The sequence below is a fragment of the Mixophyes fleayi genome, chromosome 4 (assembly GCF_038048845.1).
Source record: "Mixophyes fleayi isolate aMixFle1 chromosome 4, aMixFle1.hap1, whole genome shotgun sequence".
NCBI lineage: Eukaryota > Metazoa > Chordata > Amphibia > Anura > Limnodynastidae > Mixophyes > Mixophyes fleayi.
In genome coordinates, this window is record NC_134405.1 from 320,842,665 (window position 1) to 320,867,704 (window position 25,040).

The 25,040-nt window shown below is 41.2% G+C and overlaps 1 protein-coding gene across 2 annotated transcripts in view; it reads left to right on the plus strand.

The window, feature by feature from the left end:
* Nucleotides 1–25,040, plus strand: part of ABTB3 (ankyrin repeat and BTB domain containing 3) — a 183,920-nt gene that overhangs the window by 139,142 nt on the left and 19,738 nt on the right. For both annotated transcript variants that reach the window (XM_075210188.1, XM_075210187.1), the window contains 7 exons: nucleotides 14,953–15,105; nucleotides 17,777–17,942; nucleotides 18,894–18,983; nucleotides 19,711–19,812; nucleotides 22,444–22,537; nucleotides 23,235–23,370; nucleotides 23,624–23,844. In XM_075210188.1, the coding sequence (XP_075066289.1) occupies nucleotides 14,953–15,105; nucleotides 17,777–17,942; nucleotides 18,894–18,983; nucleotides 19,711–19,812; nucleotides 22,444–22,537; nucleotides 23,235–23,370; nucleotides 23,624–23,844 (962 nt within the window). The remainder of the gene's footprint in view (nucleotides 1–14,952; nucleotides 15,106–17,776; nucleotides 17,943–18,893; nucleotides 18,984–19,710; nucleotides 19,813–22,443; nucleotides 22,538–23,234; nucleotides 23,371–23,623; nucleotides 23,845–25,040) is intronic.

Sequence of the window (25,040 nt, forward strand, 5' to 3'; positions counted from 1 at the left end):
GTCCTTGCCCCCATTGGAGCTTACAGTCTAAATTCCCTAACACACGCACACACACAATTTTGATAGCAGCCAATTAACCTACCAGTATGTTTTTGGAGTGTGGGAGGAAACCGGAGTACCCGGAGGAAACCCACATAAACACGGAGAGAACATACAAACTCCACACAGATAAGACCATGGTCAGGAATCGAACCCATGACCCCAGTGATGTAAGGCAGAAGTGCTAACCACTGAGCCACCATGCTGCTGTGAAAGAGACTAGGGTCAATTTGATAGCAGCCAATTAACCTACCAGTATATTTTTGACCCCAGCAAACAGGTTTCTCTGCGCTCTATTTAAGAAGGATCTTGTACATGTACAGCTGGAATTCTCTTATCGCTATCGCCATCTCAGAGTGCATTGTTCTGCGCCAGCTTTTATAAAATATATGATTTTAAATGTTCACCAATATACACTCAACAGGATCTTGGAGATCGACCCTGGACCACGTTAGACACTGGGATACTCTCCTCCATAATTTTCAGTTTTGTGTGGAGCAATCTCTTAATATCATTTCTGTCCCGGAAATTATGTTCCAAAATCTGGCAGCTGTTTTTTAATTTATTTGTTTTGGTTTTTTTGTGCATGATAATTGTAATGTAGCGTGTCTAAAAGTGGGATTACTGTTCCTCAGCCAAAGAGACCTCCTAAGGCTTTCACACAATATCTGTTTACTTTAGCAGAAGATTTTAACGTCACTCTTAAATGTTTTGTAAGTACTAAAGTCCTATACACTGGAGGGTCTGCTCAGTGTATGTATATATAAATGTATTTCCTATGGATAGAGTCATGTAAATGTGCACAGCACTTTGCAGCAATGTAAACCAGTGGAATGTAGATAATAGGATCCTGCTGTTTCTCACACACACTGCATTTTGTGGTGTTATAATGGCTCAGTCTAGTGATCCTTTGCTAATCTGTTCGATACGAATGGCTGTTCCTGTGTCTCGAGTCCGTGCTCTCAAACAGTAATGAAATGTTTCAAATTCAGCTAACGCCTGGGGTCAATATGGCTCCCTCTTAAATGAGTTATCTTCTGGAAATAAATAGACACAAGGGAGCCCCCTATATAAATCACGTTCATGTTTGGTACATACTCTCTCTAGTAGCGTGTATATAGCCCTTGCTTCTACCAGTTGTGGTGGACTGGCCGTACCAAGTCTTCTGTCTACGGCTGTCCTCCTCCGTGCCCTCGTCTTGCCTGTGTCATCAGCTTTGAACAGAGAAGTGTGAAAAGTAATTCACATTACTGATGATGTAAGGTCAGACAAGAGATAGCCTGTCCCTAAATACACAAGGGCCAGCAAATGTTAGATACAAGAAGCTCAAAATACAAGTTGTGCGAATGCGCAGTGTGCATACTTCAGGTTACGACACACAAATGTCCCTGCATTCACCTCTTATGTGTGTCTGTTTTACATATATAACTCCTTTAACAAACAAGTTCACTATCAGACCACATTTCTACACTATAAAGGGTCATAAGTATACATACATGATGTACGACCAGCATAAATAATACGGTTTTAAACTGGACATATCTTGAGATGTCCATTTGCTGATTTCTTTTGTTTTTTTTAGTTTTTGTGAATTAGAGATTCATTGACTTTTTTCAATGACATACTTAACAATAGACATACTTGCCAAGATTGAAGACCTCAGGTCAGGTATGGAATGCTCAGTAGGAGTCGGGACTATGATGACATGGGGAAGTGAAGTGGGTGGGATCCTGGAGAGAGGCCTGCTCTTCCGGAATTCTGGGAGACTCCCCGAAACTTAGGAGTCTCAGTGACATTCCTGGAGAGTGCGCAAGTATGACAATAGACCAGTGGTCAAACTGGAAATTTAGAAGTGGCGTTATGGAAAATGTAAGTGAATGGAATTTGATAATTTTACAAAGAAAGCAGTAGAAGAAGTGGCGGTATGGCATACCACTGTATACACCTCCACGTCCACCACTGCAATAGACTATATTTACTTGTTAACGGCTGAAGTGAATAGACAGTTGATTTAATTGATCCAACAGCTCACATCCCCCCCTCTGCCGTGTCACACATGCCCTATTTTTGGCCCAGGGCTGTGAGGCAAACCATAGACTCAGATAAAAACAGCTGCATGGAGCAGCCCCTTGGGTTCAAGTGAACAGCTAATTTTTCACTCTACCTGGGAGTGCCAGGCTGGCCCTCCATAAAAAACAATGATGCAACATTTCAGTGGGAAAAATGTGCAAACTGCATTACAAAAAGCACAATGCAAAGACAACAGATATGACAAAGAAACCAAAACAAAAAAACAAATGCCTGTCTGCTTTACACCTTTAGTTGTATGGATTCACATGGTTTATGTAGATGTAAAATGTCCATTTCTTAGATAATATATCAGCCTCTCCAGCGCTAGGGACCACAAGTGCAAAGTACGCACTGCTCTAAATACATAAGCAAATAGCGTTTTAATTTTGCGCCAATATTTTTTTTCCCAGGCTCTATGTATTTCATCATTCCGTGGCTTATTCCACAGTCATACTTCCTGATCAAAAATAATTTATAACATTTCTTTTTAAACTAAATAAAATGTAATAATCCATCTCATTAATTCAAGGTTAAAAATTGTCTGTTTTAAGACAAGGAAACTTCAGCGTATTACGAGTTAAAAGGCAAAGCAGAGATCCAGAACATTTAGCAAAACACAGTCAGACTTCCATGAGCATAATTAATTAGAAATTGATTGAAGTTCATTGATTTCAGTTTTTCTCTGTTCAGTATCCAGTTTCAGTCAACAACGACCGGCTGTGGAATGTATCTTTTCCCATTTATGACTTGGGGGAAAATGCTCCAATAAATTTTTCTTTTTCACAAAGCTACAATGAAAAGTCAGGGTGAGACTGAATAGGGGTTTATGAGTTGTGCCTAATATCTATTATAGAATACCTAAAATATGAGCCTTGCCAGGTGCAGGGTGTGTACAGACACAGACCAGGCGGCTCAATTGTCTCCCTAAATCAAAGAAGTAATGATTTTGCAAGTAAGAGAAAAATAAAAAGTTAAACAAATAAAGCATTTTCTCACAGAATATCCTTTGCTGTCGACGTTCTGAGGTCCATAGATTGTAAACTTGCGAGCATTGCCCTCTCTCCTCTCTGTCTGTCTGTATTACCCAGTATTGTTTTATTCATCATCATCTATTTATATAGGTTGACTAATTCATACTTGCCAACCGTTGCATAGTTAATTCCAAGAGATCCAGGAGGCGTGGTTAAAGGGCGGGAGGGGGTGGGGTGTGATCAATCGTGTCATTTTGGCCCCGTCCCCACGACATAAACATCATTTTGTTGTGGGGGGCGGGGCCAAAATGACGCGATTCACCACAAATCACGTCATTATGGCAAGTAAATTCCAGTATGCGGGATACTTGCCTGCTCTCGCGGGAGTCTGGGAGACCTACCCGGATTTCGGGAGTCTCCCGGACATTCCGGGAGAGGTGGCAAGTATGCACTAATTCTGCAGCGCTGTTCAGAGAACTCACTGACATCAGTCCCTGCACCAGTAGAGCTTTCGGACTAAATTCCCTATCATACAGACACACCGACAGAGACTGGGGTCAATTTGATAGTAGCCAATTAACCTACTAGTATGTTTTTGGATTGTGGGAGGGAACCGGAGCACCCGGAGGAAACCCACGCAAACACAGGGAGAACATATAAAATCCACACAGATAAGGCCATAGTTGGGAATTGAACTTATAACCCCAGTTCTGTTAGGCAGAAGTGCTAACCACTGAGCCACCGTGCTGCCTTATTACTGTTTGTTCTCAATTGTAAAGCTCTACGGAATTGATGGCGCTATATAAATAAATGTTGATGATGATGACGATAGGCTTGTCTTCACCAGAAGTTCTATTTTCTCCTATTTATATACATTTTCTTGACACAAATGCAGAACTTTGAAATGATATGTTTCCTCGATCTTAGTCATTTCTCTTTAGAACAGTGGCGGATCCAGGGGGGGGGGGGGCGATCGGGGCGATCGCCCCCCCTACCAGGGGCTTGCTGCCGACAGCTGCACACTGTGCAGGTCTGTTCAGCAGTGACAGTATGCTGCCCGGCTGCTCTGATTGTGTTTTAAACACAATCAGAGCAGCGGGACAGCACAATTTTTCACTGCTGAACGGACCTGCACATACTGTGCAGCCGCCGGCAGCCTTAGAACACAGAAAGGGGGCGGGGCCTAAATTGCCCCCCAACCTAAAATCGCCACGGGTAGGGCAAATGTCGGGGTCCGCCCCTGCTTTAGAACAAGATCAAAAAAAAAACACAATCACAATCCTTTGATATTAGAAATCAAAATTGAAAGCATTTCCTGGGGTTCTCTGCAAATCCTATGACTTTGGTCTAGTTCCACACAGGAAATGAACATGTCGTTGGCTTCAAACCTCATAAAACGTAAGTGCTGATTTCTAGCGGGGAGCTCTCTCCAATAAACAGGGAGGTGAATTACAACTATGCAGTGTGTGTCTGCATTATAACAAGACTTAGTTGTTGGCCCCTATAGGATTGCTGTTAGCCAAGGAGGATGCAATCCCTGAATCAATGTACTTGTTTATTACTGTTCAGAGAAAGAAAAAACCATGCTTTAACAATCTTTTCTGCAGCCTAATGTTTTTTTTCTAGCTTGATTTAAGGTCGGCGTTGATAATTAAGGCACACTTGTTGCTTGCACACGATGGTGGCAGCCATTTTGTGAGCTGAACCAAACTTCACAAGAACGCAGGCTGACGATTGTAGCTTCGTGCATGTACTATATAACGTTATTATTTTAGAGGTCTGGATTTTTCTTCTTCTAACTATTTTTAATTGTCCTGTGTGGTTGTGTGGACTTGTTTTATAAACCCTATAGTCATGTTTTTATACTGATTTAGTATCAAATCAGTTCTAATTTTGAGTTTGGCATATACTCATGGGTTTCTTTCACTCTTTTTATTATGTCCCAACTTACTCCCCCGATGTCACAGTGTCACACCTCCCAACATTTAGAATCCCGAAAGCGAAATAAAATAAGCCACTCCCCGATCCACCCAAACTCCGCCCACAAATGGCCATATTTGGGTAAAACGGCACCCACTTTTATATTAAGCCCATCCCTTTTGCGGGCCAAAAATCAGGATGTCTCGCCTAAATAGAGAGAGTAGTGAGGTATGTGGGGGATGGTACTACAAACCCCACAAACTGTCCAGATTTTGGTAGGACATTCCCAAATTGAGGGGCCGTCCCAACATTCATCAGGTTTGCCTGGACTGCTGGGAAAGTTCAGCGGTATGTCCCCGCTCATCCCAAAATTCAGCCACCTTAAGGGTGTAACACATGGGGCGTGATGCAGAGTTGGATGTACGCGCGTTTGCATAGCGTCAATTACGTAAATTTGCAGTACCCAGAAACAGGATGCAGATATTTGCGCGCAGGCAGAGTTGCAAGCATCTGACATTTGGGATTACTTGCGACTGGAGAGGCGGGATGGGGAGAGGGAAGTTGCAGTCTAATTTAGGCCAAATACAGTAAGGGCTTGTTGATGAAAATACGATGGAGGCAGAACAGAATAGAGACGTATATACGCCTGTCAGGGGCCGGAGCAACTACACTCTGATGATGATGGTGGTCAGCAGCTGCAGCTTCTCCTGATCGGCTGAATGCGAACTCTGCATAAGCCCCTTTGTGTACATGACACATAAACGTCAGTATATACACTATATAAGCAATGTTTCTTCACAATGAGTCACATGATGTTATAACAGATATTACACGGTGTTTGTGTCTACCAATCTGATAAGGCTTCTGTTCCACCATCACATCACAATACACCATCTGCTCACTGACACGTGTGGTCGGACATTCACCGGAATTTAGTTTCCAGCTATTCTGTCCATTCAGCCAATAACGGTCAAGCTACTTGCTGAAAAGACAGTTCTCTATTGAAAGCTAGCTGCAGCCAGTTTACCTCACTAAAAATCATGTTATAATATATTATATTACTAATATTAATATAATAATATTAATACTATTATTAATAGAAATATATTTGATATCAAAATGAAGACCTATTACATTTCTTAACATAATGCCATATTAATCATGGATCATTGTCTATCGTAACGGAGGGCATCAATTACAAAACGTCAAGGTATACGCCTACTCTCCCCTGTGGTGCCCTGTGCAGTAGTGTAAACATTGTAAATATGCTGAGTTTAACCTCCTTTATGGCTTAAATTAATCCTAACACTGAGGGGACATTGAGAAGTTACATGAACCCATTTTGTTGCTTGGAGTAAAAGCACTTGTTCCCCAAATTGCAACATAGAGACACAAACTCTAGTGGAAATATAGTGGTAGCAAGAGGTGCAAACTGTGTGTGTGCATGCGTGCGTGTGTGTGTGTTTGTGTGTGCGTGTGTCTGTGCGTGTGTGTGTGTCACTGTGTGTGCGTGTGTGCACGTCTGTATGTGCGTGTGTGTGTGTGTTTGTGCGTGCGTGTGTCTGTGCATGTGTGTGTCTGTGTGTGTCTCTGTGTGCGTGTGCGTGGGTCTGTGTGCGTTTGTGTGTGTGCTCGTCTGTGTGTGTGCGCGTGTGTGTGCGTGTGCGCGGGTGTGTGCGTGTGCGCGCGCCATACCTCCCAACTTTCTCATGTTTGTCCCACGGGTGGAAACGTTGGGGGAAAGGGAGATATATAATGGGCAGCCAAGTGCTTTACAGTTTATTCTTAATTTGTAAGGATCAGGATAGGGGACACAGGCAGAGGAAGCCATTTTGTTGAAAGGAGCAATATTATTGGGAATGCAGCTTCTCAATTAACCAGGTCCCCCCTGCTATAATGAAATCCAGCCCCAATGTCATAACGACTGGTTCTCATTATAACAGGGAGGCACCAAGCATGGCTTCCCACTGACGTAGGCTGGTAACCGCGGGGCTGCTCCCTCTATGGAAGGGGGCTGCAACAAAAAACAAAAAGCCATGCTCCTCAGAAGCTTACAACCCTGCACCGAAAAGCCCGCCCTGGAGAACCCAGTATAATGGACAGATTCCCTAAGACCCCCAATTCTGGTAACTTGGTAAGTTCCATCACTGATGCACTTCAGGGGCCATTTTGTTGGTTCATCCAATATTCATGAGCACCCAGCCTATCATTTCACTGGGATTTATTAGGCTGCACTTGCCAGTGTATTAGTCCCACCCACAAACTGGCTGTCTCCCCTGGTTGTAGGCAACGGTTAACTGCAGTTAGCGTGTTATAAACATAGTATATGATACAGCACATGTCCCTCGCACACTGTACTTTAAGTCTTTTTCATATCATAGAATTTGTTTTTTAATGTCAAGGAAAGTGAAGGTGGGATGTGGTTGGTTACAGAGTAAGCACTTTTTATTTCATTTCCTTTAAATCTGTGGTTTATTTTGGAAAGTACCGAGATTTGTTCGGGTTGCTCTGTAAAATTTGCACAGATGCAAGTTAGCACAAGAAAAAAGAAACTTAAAAGATTTTGGAAAGGTGCCCAGATGTAAATTGTGCTTTAGACAGAGACAAAGGTCTCCATGCAGCATCCAGCCCATAGTACAGCAGAGGTGGAGAACAAACTGCCCCTCTTCATAGCTTCATTTGAACAGTGTGTTTGTTTGGACTGAGTCCTTAATTTTCCTCTTTTCAATTTTAAATTAATGTTAGTGTCCCATCTTTAATCCATTAAGTAAGGACAGGATATGAAAAGCAGAAGAGTTGTCCTATGGCCAGACAGCTTGTTGGCATCTGTGGATGCCACAAACCTCATCATCATCATTTATTTATATAGCGCCACTAATTCCGCAGCGCTGTACAGAGAACTCACTCACATCAGCCCCTACCCCATTGGGGCTTACAGTCTAAATAACCTAACACACACACACACACACACACGGGTCTATTTGTTAGCAGCCAATTAACCTACCAGTATGTTTTTGGAGTGTGGAAGAAAACCGGAGCACCCGGAGGAAACCCACGCAAACACGGGGAGAACATACAAACTCCACACAGATAAGTCCATGGTCGGGAATCGAACTCATGGCCCCAGTGCTGTAAGGCAGAAGTGCTAACCACTGAGCCACCGTGCTGCCCACAACCTATTTTCTATCCTTGTTTTACCACTTGACAGCAAGAGTGATTTTAAAGGGACTCATGCATCATTGATGTGACACAGTTAACCAGCATCATCAATAGACAGAACCTGGCTAAGACTCCAGGGGGCTCGAGGCAAAATACTGTTTTGGGACCCCTTCACCCCCTCTGTGTGTAAATGAAAACACATATAGCAATTGGTCTTTGTGAGGAGTCCATAGAGAGTCCGATTTATAGCCTTTGTGGTTTGTTTGTTTTTTAAAATAAAAAGACTCCATTACAATTTATTAAAAAAAATTACCTCTGACAATTACCATCAGTAATCTCTAAAGAGCTTTTCCTCCTGTAGTTAAAGCGCAACTCTGTAGTGTGAGCTGTGACATGGTACGACCAACTCCCTGCTGCGTCTAGCTGTCCGCTGGCGCCTCTGTTCCCTCGCCGCGGCTCTCTTCTCACTGCCTCTAACTGGGAAAGAGTATAAACGTTACCTAAGTACAACCTCCTACCGCGAATCGTTCCTTGCATTAGATTATACATTTTTCTCCTAAAACAATGTCTCGTTTATGGCTTAAATGAATCAAGAGATTAAAGGGAAATCACACTGCGTTTATTACATGTGGAACTTTTGTGTGTTTTAAGACCTTTATTACTTTGGCGTTCCGCTGCTGCTGGGTTAGGTTCTAGGTTTCTGGGGTGGGGGGGCCTGCGGATGTGACTGGGGCTCAGGGTAGCATGGACAGCCATGTAACAGAGACTGGGGTGGAAGAGCTCCAAGAATAGCCAATTCAACCACAATTAACCTATTTGTTATCGAAATAATAAACTTATTTACATAAACTGCATACTGCTGATTCCCTCTTCATTGCACCATACCTTAAATAACGGTTAATTTAACACTCTAAATTCTTATCTGCAAATAAAAACACTGACAAAATTATTTTTGGCAAAACAAAGGTCACAGTTTATGAATTACAAATTATAAAGGGTGGCGGCGAAAGCTATCCAATCAGCTAATGACTAATAGCAAAACCGAACAGTGTATGGCCCACAGACACTAACCACTGGTCCCAGGACCTAGTCCTTTACGATCGGCCAGTGCTAAATCTGGCGTCATCATGACTACTCCCCTCTGGGCTCACAGGGACGTACGCGCACAGCGCAGGTCAAGGGGCCCTCATGCAGAGGTACCAAGAGCCAGGGTGCTTCGAAAGGAGTAGTGACGTGCGGCCAATCAGCGGTAGCACCGTGTGAATTAGCCGCTGATTGCAAAAGCTCTCCCGCCTACTGTGCCTCTTTTCAACATAGTAAATACCTATCATTAGATAAATTCCAGAACCGTTAGGGTGGGAGGGAATTCCTGAAGACTAGAGGGAGACCGCCTATTGAAGCACTAATATATATATATATATATATATAAACACAGCCTAACTCCAACCCCTGCATCCATAGGCTGCAGCAGGTCACCAGACTTAACCCTGTAAGGTAAGTGCCTTCTTCGTGACAAACAGATGTGTGTATCTGCATTCAGCTTAAAGGCCTCATTTTTAATAAAATATATACATAAAAAACTGATATACAACATAAGTCAGTCATATGTTGTGTACTGAGCTGTAGTGCAGATGAAATGTAATACACTGAAGTACATAAATCATGCATACATTATAACGCAGTACATAACATACAGTATTCATTATAAACCCAGTACCATACATAATGCACTATATTATGCAGACTTTACTTACAACAAAGACACTGCCAAGAAACCAAGAGTACCGAGCCAGCTCAGTACTGTCACGCACCCTCGGAATCGAAAATGAGGCAAAACGTCATTGTTACGTCATCGGATCTCGCGAGTTTTGAATTCCTTTTGAAGATCCAACTTCACGGAGGGTGGGAGGGAGCACGGACCCCCATTTATCTGTTCTGTCACTGCTGTGTGCCAATGTGTCCTAGATGTGCTAGGAACTGCCGTGTGTTTGAGCCATTGCTCTGTCGCTTACCATCCAGCCAGGTTGCTGCAGTATTTGTCCGAAAGTGTATGTAAGTAATACTGTGATCTGTGAGGTGGTTAAAATTGACTGCAAATGACTTGAAATTAGTGTTATTGAGGATAATAATAATGTAGGAACAGAAAAAGAGCAAAAATATGTGATTTTAGCATATTTTAGGATTTTTCCTAAAAAATCCAAAACCAAAACACACGAGGGCAGTTTTGCCAGAACCAAAACGCGAAGCTAATCCAGATCTAAAACCAAAACCAAAACCAGTTCACAGGGATCAGTGAGCATCTCTAGTCTATATCCTTGCCAAAAAATTCAGTACATACAGGTAGACTGAAACTATATATTAACAAATGTATAATTGGGGTAGAAAATTTAATAACATTCTTTTGCTAAAGGCCAACTTGGTAAATTCAAACTTAAAGCCATGACTTTGAGAAAAATTAACTGACACTGCTTTGTTTGCTGTTTGAGCTGTTTGCTGCTTATCAGCAACCCTTTAGCCATTGGTTGGAAACTGTAGGTAGTGCAATTTGCTGTCTATGATAACAGGCAAAGCAAATACTTACCATCTATGTCCTTTTATAACAAAGTCATGAGGGGAATGAACATTGCACTGCATCTCAATATGTTATATCATGCAAAAAATGAAAATTCAGCTTTTAGGTTCAGTCGCCCTTTAATTGATTTACCCAAATGCATATAGGGGGAGTAGTCCTTGGAGGTAGACTTCAATAACTGAGCCTTCCTAGCATGTACTGTGAAAAATTCATTTCTGCCTGTCTATCCATGTAATTATATATGTAGTTCCTGAATATTTCAGCACGGTTGCCTTGAAGGTGTTAGTAACTGATGTGAAATGTACATCAGTGAGATATATAACATTAGCTTTCCTGGTCTAGGGAATAAAGAGATGTTGCATTAAATACTATGGACTGATTTACTATTGACCGCTGTACTTCAAGCTATGATGGGAAACGTACTCTGTTTTTTTCCCATTTCTCTCCGTTAATGAAGGACGAGTCTGCAATAGATATTTAATGCCTGACTTCTACTACGAATAGATTAATAGGTTTTAGAAATTGTACCCTGGGAAAAGTAAACCATATTTTCAATGATTTGAATGACAGCAGTTTGCAAACATATCTGTACAGCATCTGCTGTGATGTTTCCTAGAATCCAAACTATTTCAAGAAATTGAATTGTTAATGTAATGGCAAAAGGTGTTGAAGATCGGCAATATTACTGCAGGGTAAACCTTGACTTGTAAAGAAACTCAGGTATTTTTTTGTAGTATAGGTGATTAAGATTAGATTGCAATTTTCTACTAATCTCATACTTGTCAACTTCATATTACGCCTCTTTCATAGATCCTGGATTGGGGGGTGAATTGAAGGTGCGGGGGGGGGGGGGGGTGCTGCAAATCACATTATTTTGGCTCTGCCCAACAGCGAAATGATGCACTTCGCAGCTAATCGCGTCATCGAATGACTATGAAGTGGGCTGGATGCTGGAGAATGGTCTGTTGAACCGGGAGTCCGCAGAGTGGGCAGATATGACCGATCTTCACTCCAGCTCTGGGACACTCTCTCCTTCTACTGCTTGCCTTATTCATATATGCAGTCGAGTCGTCAGTGCCCTCCTTTGTTAGTCTCCCATTCCGGCGAACGGGAAGTCTATGGGTGAAGGGCATCAACACTGCTGCTAGTTCGAAAAAGGCTCTCTATAGTAGGAGAAGGTCGCAACGTTGGGGCCTTTGGTTCGACCTCCCGGATTGGGGTAACGCTGGACCAAAGCAGGGGTCAGTAGAGCTTTGTAGTTAGTTTATTTTGATGAACTCCACCAAAATTTTCATTTTTCATGTAGTTAACAGTTACATTTGACAAAAGGAAGCAGCATGGTGGCTTAGTGGTTAGCACTTCTGCCTTATAGCACTGGGGTCATGAGTTCAATTCCCGACCATGGCCTTATCTGTGAGGAGTTTGTATGTTCTCCCTGTGTTTGCGTGGGTTTCCTCCGGGTGCTCCGGTTTCCTCTCACACTCCAAAAACATATTAGTAGGTTAATTGGCTGCTATCAAATTGACCATGGTCTGTGTGTGTGTGTGTGTGTGTTAGGGAATTTAGACTGTAAGCCCCAATGGGGCAGGGACTGATGTGAGTGAGTTCTCTGTACAGCGCTGCGGAATTAGTGGCGCTATATAAATAAATGGTGATGATGATGATGAAAGGGAAGAAACACAATTAGGGCTCATCTTTTGTCTGTTATCCTCATCGGTGTAACACACAGATTCGCATATTCACTCTCATTACTGAGATGTGTACAATAAATGCATTATGAAAACATTTCTACTATTTCTAGCAAAGGACTTTCTCATTTTATTAATTTTGTTTAATGGCAAAGCACTAACACATTTTTTAGTAATAATAGTGTCTAAGTATGAAGACCCCACTTTGATGAAGAATTTATATCTTCACCCGTGGGGGGCAGCTGAGCGATAGTACCGGAAGCCTGGACTTGGGTTGTCCGTTTCAGATTAATTAATGAAAAAAAAATAAAGTTAAAAAGAGAAAAAAACGTTTTCACAGGATTTAGGGCTTCTCTCCCTTTGATAAATATACCCTTATAGTTTTGTAATAATTATTTATAATCGATACGACTGAGATTTTTTTTTAAGAAGAATAAATTACTTTCCAGTAAAAATGTACCATGGTTTCTAGATTAGTAAATCAATGTTCCGCAGCAACGTGACAGACAGAGAGCGAGAGAGAGAGCGAGAGAGAGCGAGAGAGAGGGAGAGAGAGCGAGAGAGAGAGCGAGAGAGAGAGAGAGCGAGAGAGGGAGAGAGAGAGAGGGGAAGTCTAGTAATCTGTTGTTCTGTACAGCAGTGTAAATGATAGCAAACCTGCAAAGAGTAATCAATCAGGCCTCCTATGTACCTGCATTTTGCAGATATAAATCTCCTTTTAAAATTGAACCTACTGAGAATATATCTGTTCTTCTGTTGCCCACAGATATATAAATTCTGTATAAATTAATAAATAGCCGTGCACGTGACGCCTTACGGTGTGCAGTGTGTTCTGAAATGCGGTGATATTTTTCTGAGTATGATATACATTAAAGAGGAAATATTGCTTTTTTTGAGGATATATGTATTTTGTAGACAAAATCAAGAATGCATTGTATATCATGTATATTTTGATGAAGCTGCAAATTATTTTTTGGAATAGCATTAATGGGATGTAGTGCTGAATTATCTGTTTACAATGATATGTTGCATTCAAGAGCAACTAAAGCCATTGATTATATTAATATATCTCGCAGGCTGTGCATTGCTGAGCTGAATAATATTAATTATTGGTGTGTATACGTTTAACTAAGCCCACCGCGTTCTCTTTCACTCTCCTGCAGCAGGTTGTCGTATTAGAAGGTAGATGCTTCTCTAACAGAGTTAACAGAGAGTGACTGACAGCTTTGCAGTCTTGCTTTGCAGACATGCACAGTGTGTAATGGTTCACACACAAACACACACACACACACAGATTTATCATTTAAAATCGGACAGAGTGCTGATCTGTGGCACCCACAGAAAAAGGGGGGAGGATTCCCCAAGATGGTTGGTGTGCCACATCACATTGGAGACATTATACCCCCCTCCCCTACCTCTTCCCCTTCCGAAGGCTTGTCCATCACTTCAGAATCACTGGGCCACTCCCAGCCACCTTCCCCTCCCTTAAAAACACTCTTTCAATGCTGGTACACACGCCATTGAAGAGGCATCACTCCGTGAGACCTATCCCAGCAGTCCCAGAACAAAAGTCCTGATAATCGGATCAGTGGGACAGTTCCCTCAAAACAGGACTGTCCCGCCTAAATTGGAACAGTTGAACGGTATTTGCCCAGGGGCAGTAGCTCAAGTGACTGCAGTTTCAGATACTAGCAGTACTCTGCTAGTACTAGAGTACTAGCAGAGTACTGAGTGAAACTTCACGTGGTTGTAGGGAAGTGAGGAAACAATACTTAAATTGCTAACAGGGCTGTATTTAACTTAATGGTTCATAGTTCAAGTTTTGTTCTCTGGCAGCCATCTTAGGCCCAGAGAGTCTCCCATTAGTTCATATCTGCCAACATGTCCCAATTGTAAAGCGCTATGGAATATGCTGGCGCTATATAAATAATTTACGATGATAACTCCTTTGCATTGTGTTATAGTAGGCTGCTTCTGATTTTGCCACTTCTTTTTTTACACAGCAATAACCAGGATATTGCCATTGGAAAGTACGTGGGAAAAGCAGGGCGCACATACTATACACATATACAGTATATTTGTGAATTGAATTCTGTTATTCTGAAATAGGCGTAACTGTTTTTAATTTACAAGAGGAAGTCATGTGTTGGATTCTCTGGCAGAAACAAAAGTCGAGTTCTGTTTTGAATTATATTTATGACATCATACCTGACAACTGATTTCAGGGGATGTTAGCGAAATCCAAGTAGATCTGTTTTAATATCTAATAGTACGGAGCAGCAGCGTAATCTTTATTCAGAACATGTGTGTTGTATTACGGTAATGAGGGAATTATACATACTGTACACAGGTTGTCAGTCATTTTGTCAGCTGAAACGCACTCAGGATGGGGTCTGGGACAACGGCCAAGCACAATAGGGCTGCCAGCTGAACTTCATTAATATATCACATCTAAAAGAGACAAAAAGGTTTAATGACAGAAGAACATTCTGGAATTCTAAAGCTGACCATCTCATTCTGTTTTGTTTCTCAGGCCTTTCTTAATGCTCCCACCCTTGATGGAATGGATACGCGTCGCTGTGGCTCACGCGGGATACCGGCGCAGTTTTTCCGTGGACAGCGATGATGTGCGACAAGCTGCCCGTCTTCTACTTCCTGGAGTGGACTGCGAGCCACGACAATTAAAGTACGTATGATAGCTAAGCAATACATCATCATTATCATTTATTTATATAGCGCCACTAATTCCGCAGCGCTGTACAGAGAACTCACTCACATCAGTCCTTGCCCCATTGGAGCTTACAGTCTAAATTCCCTAACACACACAGACAGACACACAGACTAGGGTCAATTTTAGAAGCCAATTTAACCTACCAGTATGTTTTTGGAATGTGGGAGGAAACCGGAGCACCCGGAGGAAACCTACGCAAACACGGGGAGAACATTCAAACTCCTCACAGATAAGGCCATGGTCGGGAATTGAACTCATGACCCCAGTGCTGCAAGGCAGAAGTGCTAACCACTGAGCCACCGTGCATAAATATGTATATTATATTATCATTAATCCCTATACTTTTTTTATTTTTATCTATCATCATATTCACCAACTCATAACAACACTTACTGATAATCCAGAGGTGATTTGTGCTCCTTTTGAAATTTCCATGTTTATTTATTTAAATATGTGAAAATATAACCTTTCTAGACCATTGCTTCATCCATTAAATCTGCAACTCTTTATTAAGTTTTCAATTAATAATGAAGTTCATTTTCAACTGTTGTTTGCAAATTACGTATATTGGGGCTAAATAAAAAATAAATAAAATATGAGATATTAGATGTCAGTACAGAAGACGATTACAAGCAGGATAATGGGAAGTCACCTTAAATGGCATGGCTGGTAAAAGAAAAATTGCTTTAGACATTTGTATCGTTCCTATAAGCCATAAAAAAAAACCATAGTAAGCATTAATAGAAAGCTATACTACTATATTTATTAAACATTAATTTATTAAAGAAAATTTGCTAAAGCAACAAGTGTGACTGTGTTGTAGTCACTTAACAAAATGCACTATGGGCCTTATTTAGACCTACACGATTATTATAGTGCACAAATCAGTTATGTAGAAACAATTGTCATGGCTGCTTTAAAGGAGCTAAAGAGTCAAACGTACTATTAAATATATACTCCTAACCTTTCCCTGTGCTTCAGAGTTTTGGTATAAGAAAGTAGCTCCTGCTTTTCCTCTACTACCTCCTCTCAACAGCTTCATTTTAGCCCTATAGCACTGCCTTCTACCTGAGAGCTAGCTTTGAGAATTCCAGAGAGCATGCTTAGTAGTTAGTAATGGTATCTACTGGCAAGACTTGCAACTGCTGCAGTGACCTTGTACTGATATCTCTCCAACAATCCGATTGAGGCGAGGGAATTCTGAGCACCACCCAGCACCATGGATAGTTTTCATGCTCTTGCCTCTGGGGATGAAATCCAATAAATGGAACATGGATGTAGATATGAGGGGTATTAGGGAACATGATGTATCAAATGTTAGAACTGTCAAGGAATATGCTAGAATGTATATATAATATAGATTGCAACCCTATATTGTTAACCACTGATGATCAAACATAAAAATAGATTGATCATTAAGTGATACTGCGGAAGGAACAGTGAAAATTACCCTCTGACATCGATAGTCAAAAAGAATTTCTCTTACGTCAGTATTTGAAGCAATCGGCACTAAAAAAACGCATTTAAAACACATACGAAATTAATGGTGGTTTTGCGGCTTTTTTCCTTGCTTGCATTATGCTTTTTTTGTGAGATATTTTTTAATGCATTTTTATAAATCTCAGAATTCCTTGAAAAAAATATGTAAAATAATCTGTTAACAATTTAAGAAAAAAGAAAAAAATGCAATGAATTGCTTCATATTTTTAGAATTAATAAGAAAAAAAATACTAATTTACTGGGCAGACAAGATACGTCTGCATTTTTTTAAAAAAAACAGAAGAGGTGGTTGTGAGAAGGGAGGTTGCTCCTACTTGGCCATTCACAAAATAAGAGGAGGCGCGATTCACATATAAATTATTTGGGCAATCATTATTTATTGAGAAGGGGCAAAATTAACTTATGGGGCAAATTTTATTTTTCATTATATTAAGGGGACACTATTATTCTATCATATTATGGGAGAAATATGAATATATAATTATATTAACTGGGCAATACTATTTGATTGTTAATGGAGATATAATTATTTATGATGCACAATTACATAGAGCCCCCATCGTATAATAATACAATAATATTACTCCTTAATGTAATGAAAAATAAAATTTTCCCCATAGCTTAATTATAAATAATTTGGCCCCTTAATCAATAAATAGTGATTGCCCCCATAATTTATATGTCAGGCTTCCTCTTATGATCTGAGTGGCAAGATAGCTCAAACGGCATGTTTCAGCACCAAGCCAATCAGAAGCAGGTATATAAGAACCTGTCTTTTTGATAATGGTTCTGACGGCTGGTTTAACCAAACTGTCGGCAGTTTATTTCTTTTCAATCCGCCAATCATAGCCAAGCATTTAACATCACAGCCTCAAACCGCTCTATAGTAAATTCGGCGTTTGGAGCATTAAACCGCCGGCGAGGTGTGGCGGTTTAAAACCGCCACCAACACGATTTTTAATAAATTTACCCCCATGTTTCTATATTGTCAAGAGTTTCTAAATTGTATTCCTGGAACCTATCATCTTAGCATTGATGGATACATTGATACACTGATAACACTGGCTGACGTTTTAGACCTGTTATTGGCAAGCCAATTCACAGTTCATACATTTGTCCTCTGCAGGGCCGATGACTGTTTTTGTGCGTCTCGCAAACTGGACGCCGTGGCCACGGAAGCTAAGTTTAAACAGGACCTTGGATTCAGGATGTTGAACTGTGGGAGGACAGACCTGGTCAAACAAGCTGTGACTTTGCTGGGTCCGGAAGGGATCAACAGCATGAGCGAGCAAGTAAGTCAACGTCCTCACTCGGATATGAACCATACAATGTCTCCTGTGATATTTCCCTGATAAACGTTCTATCATTTTCCCTATCCCCCCTTTATTATTCCTTTACTTGGTTCCATATTCTCTTTCTACCCAGTTATTTATTATAAAACAGACAATAGTCTAACAAGACTATACACAGTGATGAGCCCTAGGGCTTCATTTTTGGAGTGTTCACCTGCCATAGTGGGCTACCTTCACCTGGGTCACCTACATTTTTTTTCTTTTAAATGTTCCTTATAGGCTGCAGAGTCGAGTCTTGGCCCCCCCAGGCTTAAATTTGCCAGCCGTCCCCTGATCATATGTTGTGTGTGATGTTATGTGTTTTTAGCCTATGTTTATTTATGGCATTGTATTTTTTTTTATCATACTTTCTTAATAAATAAAGTGTTTTTTTGTTTTTTAAAAAAACAAAACAATTGCTCATACTGTGCTCATCCCAGCTGTGTCTTGCTAGCATTTTTAATATCCTTTCATATTCCTGCAACCATCATTCCCCAAGTGCTACCACTTGAGATAGCTGCTATAATTTACCTCAGTTTTTCTCAAAACGTGTGGGAATTGTAATGTGAAATCACACGTATCCTTTCATCCTTTGCCCCCATTGAGGGCAAAGTTACGATGGAGAAAAGCAGAGAGTAGCTGCTTATTTTGAATATCGGTTGGTCAGGGCAAACCCTGATTGCAGTTGTTTTGGAGAACTGTCTAAAGTGAATCATGTCGGCATGTATTGTCATAGCTGTCATGCTATGCTGTAGGCTTGTAATATGGTTTTACTGAACAGAGCTGCAAATCTCAGCAGAAAGACATGAACAGATGTAAATCATGTGACCTGACATCATGTGACCTATAAAAACCTGAAAAATGAAATAGGGTTGATATTTCTATATGTTATTTAATGTTGGTTTCCTCTAGGGAATGACTCCACTGATGTACGCCTGTGTTAGGGGCGATGAAGCAATGGTACAAATGCTTTTGGATGCCGGGGCAGAGCTCAATGTTGAGGTGAGTACATGAAAATACCACTAGCATTCCTTAGGGGAGTAAAATTACTGCTGCACAGCCTACTTCTGTTGAAACGACTAAATGTATTTCCATTGCTGAGGTGCCTCTGTCACCTACACAGTGGAGGCTGCCATTTTGTGGTCTGAACCAATATTCAGCTTATCAATTTACTTGAGATCACCGAGGTATGAGGTGCAAAGTATCTCATGCCACTAGTTCCCAGTGAATAAATGGGTTGCATTCTATTGAATATTGGTCCAACTCACAAAATGGCTGCCTCAATGGTGCATAGGCTACGGTAAGTCTTGAATGCAGAGTTGTCCTTTATTTATTTGTATTTTTGATACAAAAACCAAATCCCTGCTTATTCATTGTAAAGAATTTACAAGAATAATGCTCTCTGAAAACCCATCTCTATTCGTTCTTACCTATCTCCCACCTATACTACCCGCACTAATGCACCCTGACCACTGTCCCAATCTCCACTCTGAGCCACACTCGCTCCTGTTGTCTCAGCTCTCTTCCACTTAGATTGTAAGCTCTCTCATGAGCAGGGTTCACTCTACCCTTTGTTTTCATGTGTACATTTATTTTATCTACCTTGTATGTTCCTGTTTTCCCCACTCCCCGGCGCTGTGGAACACTATGGCGCCTTACAAGTGAATGATAATTATAATTCACAGGAACAATTTGACTCACGACTGTATAATTCACGTTTTTAATTTAGGTCCCAAGCACGGCACACAAATTTCCGTCCGTTCATCCAGAAACCTATCACTGGACTGCACTGACATTTGCTGTCCTCCAGGGGCATATTCCTGTTGTGCAGGTAGTATTTCTCCGAGTGCTCTCTGTCTATATAATATTATGTCTGTTGAGGTTGGGGGTAGGGCCATCTGGTATAGTGGTAGTTGAGTCGAACCCCGTGGTGGCTTAGCACCAGTCAGTGAATTTTCTTGTGCATTGACTGTGTGAAAATCCCTCAGTTACAGCCTTTTGCCCCCCCCCTTCCCACAAGCCACCTCTGCTGTACCCACTCTACATCAGATACCCATCACCCCACAGGTCATCTGTATATAACAACTACTTGTATTCATTTATGTTGGTAATGTGTCATTGTTGTATTTTGATGGCAGGCACGCCCCCAGCCTGTCCCAGATACATCAATCTGAACAGCTGGCCGTGACTGGCGTCACCTTAGTCATTTAGCAATGAATGCACCTTTTCTGCCAGCAAAACGTTCACCAAAACCACTTATTAATGTTTCACACTTAAATCACATACACATGTAGCGTGAGCCTCCCTGGGCTTCGTAAGTTCACAAAGAATCACAGAGAATATGCTAGATAAACTTTATTTAATCTGAAAAATGTTTCCAAGGCTTAGTTACAAAAAATTAATAATTAGACTTGCAATATGTTTAACAAATAAGTTTCAGAAAATAAAATAGGAAATAAAACCAGAGTCACTACTTACTTAGTTAAGACTTGGGGCTAGATTTACTAAGCTGCGGGTTTTAAAAAGTGGGGATGTTGCCTATAGCAACCAATCAGATTCTAGCTTTCATTTATTTAGTACCTTTTACAAAATGACAGCTAAAATCTGATTGGTTGCTAAGGGCAACATCCCCACTTTTTCAAACCCGCAGCTTAGTAAATCTAGCCCTTGGTGTGTGTGAGGGAACACAATTGAGAAATATGTAACATTTCAGTCTTGATAGACCCCCTCATGAAAATGCACACGTTATTGTCAAAGGCAGAAGATTTAAAACTCTATTCCATATAGCTCTCACTCCCCACCTTTGGAGTTTAGCTGTCAATAAGGACAGAGTGATCTCTCAAATGTCACAGGGCTTTCGAAGTGAGATAGAGATGTCCTGAGATCTGGAATGTTAACAGGACCTGAGTTCTCACCTCTGCTCGTTTGGCTTGGCTGGTCAGGTCCACATCCTCTGCATACCAAAAAAACCTATCAGAAATGCTTATCTATCTCTGGATAATTTCAAACGATTATTGACACGTGCATAGGTTCCAACTCATGTCATTTAGAAAAGCACACGTTGAGATTTCATTACAAGGTTACATACAATACATACAATATACATTATCATACATGAATTCAACAGAAAATAACAGTCATTAGATATACTACATAATCGTCACACATACATAAGAAAAAAAGTAGTAAGATGATTATTTAAGAGACAGCTTGCCACCCCTACAAATGTCACCTCCTAGGCCCAAGCATTTATGGTCGTGGCCTTTGTGTGTGATTGGCCTTCGCTGTCAGAAAGAATAGAATGTGATTCAGAGGGTGGAAATTGCTGCATGGCCGTAGGTTGGAATAGGCCAGTAACACAGCATGTGGCACGTAATTTGCGTTTGACAACCTGTCCTTACACCTGCAGAGGGGGTTCATTGAGGGACACGAAAACAGACCCAACCTCAGACACAAGCAAAAAAATGAACAGATTCCAACCTCATACCCCTTTACACGTGTTTACGCCTGTTAAAAACTGCTAGTAAAATCGTGATTTTTAACGCCAGCGGGTAACTGGCTTTATGCATTCCTCTGAAAAGCCTGAAGGAATTGTGTTCCACCGAGTAATGTGGCACATGTTTCAACTCTGTCTCGTAAACTGAAATAACTGGAGAGGCCTTTTGTGTTGAACCCATTTCGGACATCCTCCCACACTACTCCTGGGGGAAGATTTAAATTAAAAAAAAATCATCATCTATATAAGGGAAAACATAGAAATATATCATCTAAAAACATCAACACTTCCAAGAAATCAGTGGTGTTATAATTACACAATCGGCTACTTTGTACTGTTCATATTATATGACTTTTTGCTGTAAATTCACATTTTGAAACATAAATGTGGGGTTATGTTCCTGCTACATTTCTTATGACATAATTGTGGCTAGTATTATAATATATTACAGGCGGCTTATGTGCGGCACTTGGAGCATTCCCCATCTTGTCACGTTAACCCAATGTGACGGTAGTGGACTTTTTTGCATTTTAAATGCACCTTTTCTATCAACGTAACTTCTAAAGCCCAGAGAATAACAGTAGATAACAATGGGCAGACAAATGCGCTAAATAAATGATAACTAGTAGCTGATTGATTGCCAACACCTCCTCTTTTCTTTTTTAGAAGATTTGATGAACTTACCTCTTATTTTGCAGTTGACCAGTATTGAAAATAGGGACATTTTCAGGGATCAGTACTGTCCCTGGAAATTGGGGACAAATATAAACTAAGCTGCTGCTCAAAATTGTCCCTATTACAATTTGCAAATAGCTTTCCAAAAGCTTTATAGCCTTGTTGGAACAGCCACGGTCTGGTTTTGTATACCCAGAGCTATACAGTGCTAATAGCCATGACCATTTCTCCTCTGCTATATATGTTCCTGTCTTCAGTCACCTCATTTACAGTCTGTGTTTCTGTCTGCAGCTGCTTCTGGATGCAGGTGCCAACGTAGAAGGATCCTTAGAAGCTGGGGAGGAAAATTATTCAGAAACTCCATTGCAATTGGCAGCAGCCGCAGGTAAGTATCTTAATTAGTAACCCGAACAAAAGAGCGTACACACACTGCATTTTGGGAACGTCTATGGGCACCTGGTGAGGTGTAAAACTGAAATGACATTATTGTGTAATGTGTACCAGTGTTTATCCAAATAAGACTACGTTTAAGATCGTTCTATGTTTCGTAGTAAGATTTCTGTGGTAAAATCCCAGGCTCTTTGCTTATTCATAACTACAGATTCAAATTATATTAGCTTTATATTGTATATAACCAAGGCTTAGCAGTCAGGAGGTGAGGGCAACTTCAGTTGCTCCTTCAGTCAGGCAGAATGGCGCTGGCCAGTGACATCATAGACAAGCGCCACTCTCTCCACCCACCACTGACAAGGAGTAGGAGCCACCAACAGTTTCACAGAAGCTGCTGGATGCTGCTGATCCAGCGGCCGTCGCTCCGTGTGAGGTTGCTGTGGGGGGCATTACAAACACTGGATGAATTAAAGCCACTGAATGTTTTAGGGGGGCACCTAACCCTTGGCATGGCTTTTTATGAGTACATGCTCAGTCAGAAGACAACATGGCTGCCTCACAAGCCTGCAACTGATTGTATGGGCTGCATTTCTGTAGCCCGCATTATGGTACCTGCGTATAGTCAACAGGTACAGTTAAAGGCAAATGCAAAACCATTAATAGAACATTACTATCTCTCCTGATGACTGCAGGAAACTTTGAGCTTGTGAGTTTGCTGCTGGAGCGAGGAGCAGATCCCATGATAGGAACTTTGTACAGAAATGGGATTTCTACGGCACCTCAAGGAGATATGAACTCTTTCAGCCAGGCAGCTGCACACGGGCACAGGTAATATAAATACACCGGCACAGAACCTCTTACAGTGTTTGTTGTTCTCTAAGTGTTTGGAATGGTATCCGCTTCAGTGGCGAAGAAATAAATATTCTTTATCCTTCGTTTTGCTCATTTACTTAAAAACAAAAGAATACGGAAAAATCGAGTATTTCTGCCCATATACAGAGCCGCATTTTTCGCGACACAGGCGCCTGGTTTACTAAAATATTTATTGTGCCGTTGGTATTTTGTTTTTTTGTTTTTTTAGGAATGTATTTCGGAAGCTGCTGTCCCAACCCGAAAAAGAGAAGGGTGACATTTTATCATTGGAAGAGATTCTAGCGGAAGGAACAGATCTGCCTGAAACGACCAACACCCCGTTGTGCCCAAGCCGAAACAGCAAGGCCAAGCTAAAGGCTCTGAAAGAGGCCATGTATCACAGCGCCGAGCACGGATATGTGGACGTAACTATCGATATAAGAAGCTTAGGTCAGTGCGGTCTGCTGTCTTTACAGTATGATGGTTACAAGAAATAGGGACCTTGGGCTAGATTTACTAAACAGCAGGTTTGAAAAAGTGGAGATGTTGCCTATAGCAACCAATCAGATTCTAGCTGTCATTGTGTCGAATGTACTAAATAAATGACAGCTAGAATCTGATTGGTTGCTATAGGCAACATCTCAACTTTTTCAAACTTGCAGTTTAGTAAATCTAGTCCCATGTGTTTAAAAGTTCATTTTAAATTGAATTCACATCTACGCTATTAGGGTAGGGGAGAATAGGTTTCTGTTTGATATACTTAGATTTTTGTTTTAATATTTTATCAGCACAGTCTAGTTCCTTTACAAATGCCCCCAAAAAACGGCCAGCTTATTAACTGGCGTGTCTATATTGGGGATAAATCTATTTCTAGCCATATACATTGTGGCGTTAAAATCTCCAATGTATAAACGTGAGATATTTCTTCAGGATTTCAGGTGTTAAACGGAGAGGGCACTTATACAGGCAGACAGGGAATTCCTGGAGCACAGTGACTGGGTCTTTTAAAGAGAGAATCAGACACAGAGAATCTTAGAAGTGTTGTAGATCGTGTTACATGTCCTAGCACATTGCCCGTATTACCACTAGGCAAACATAATGTCACTCATTCAGTGTCTTGATTGTCACCACGGCGCCCCCCACACTGAGCGAGCGGCCTGGAAGGGCAGGAGCCGGCAGCTTCTTGCCGGTTTCTGCTCCTTCATGTATGTAATGGGCTGGAGCTGTGGCGCTGGGCTAAGATGTCACAGCCCGCCGCCGCGCCGCTAAGCTTTATTAATGAAAAATATACAGGTTTAATGTGATTGTTCCATTAATCCAACGACGTAATATTATCTTAACCAGTCAGTCGTGCATTGATCTGCTGCCTTGGTTATTTGGACATGTCACACTCATGTTATGATGGAGAAAAATATACTACTGCACGTGGGTGCAGTAACCGACTGTAGAGGGTCCCAGTGCAGGGGTAATAAATGCCCCATCCCCAGAGAAAGAGAGTCCTTCACTGATTACCCCCATATGTGTAAACAATATCCAATGAAGCAAAGAGTGGTGAAACGCGCTGTGTGTGCATGTGAGCCATATATTACAGAGCCGTCAAGTAGCCATAATAGTCTCTATAGCATGCATTAACTATACACACAATA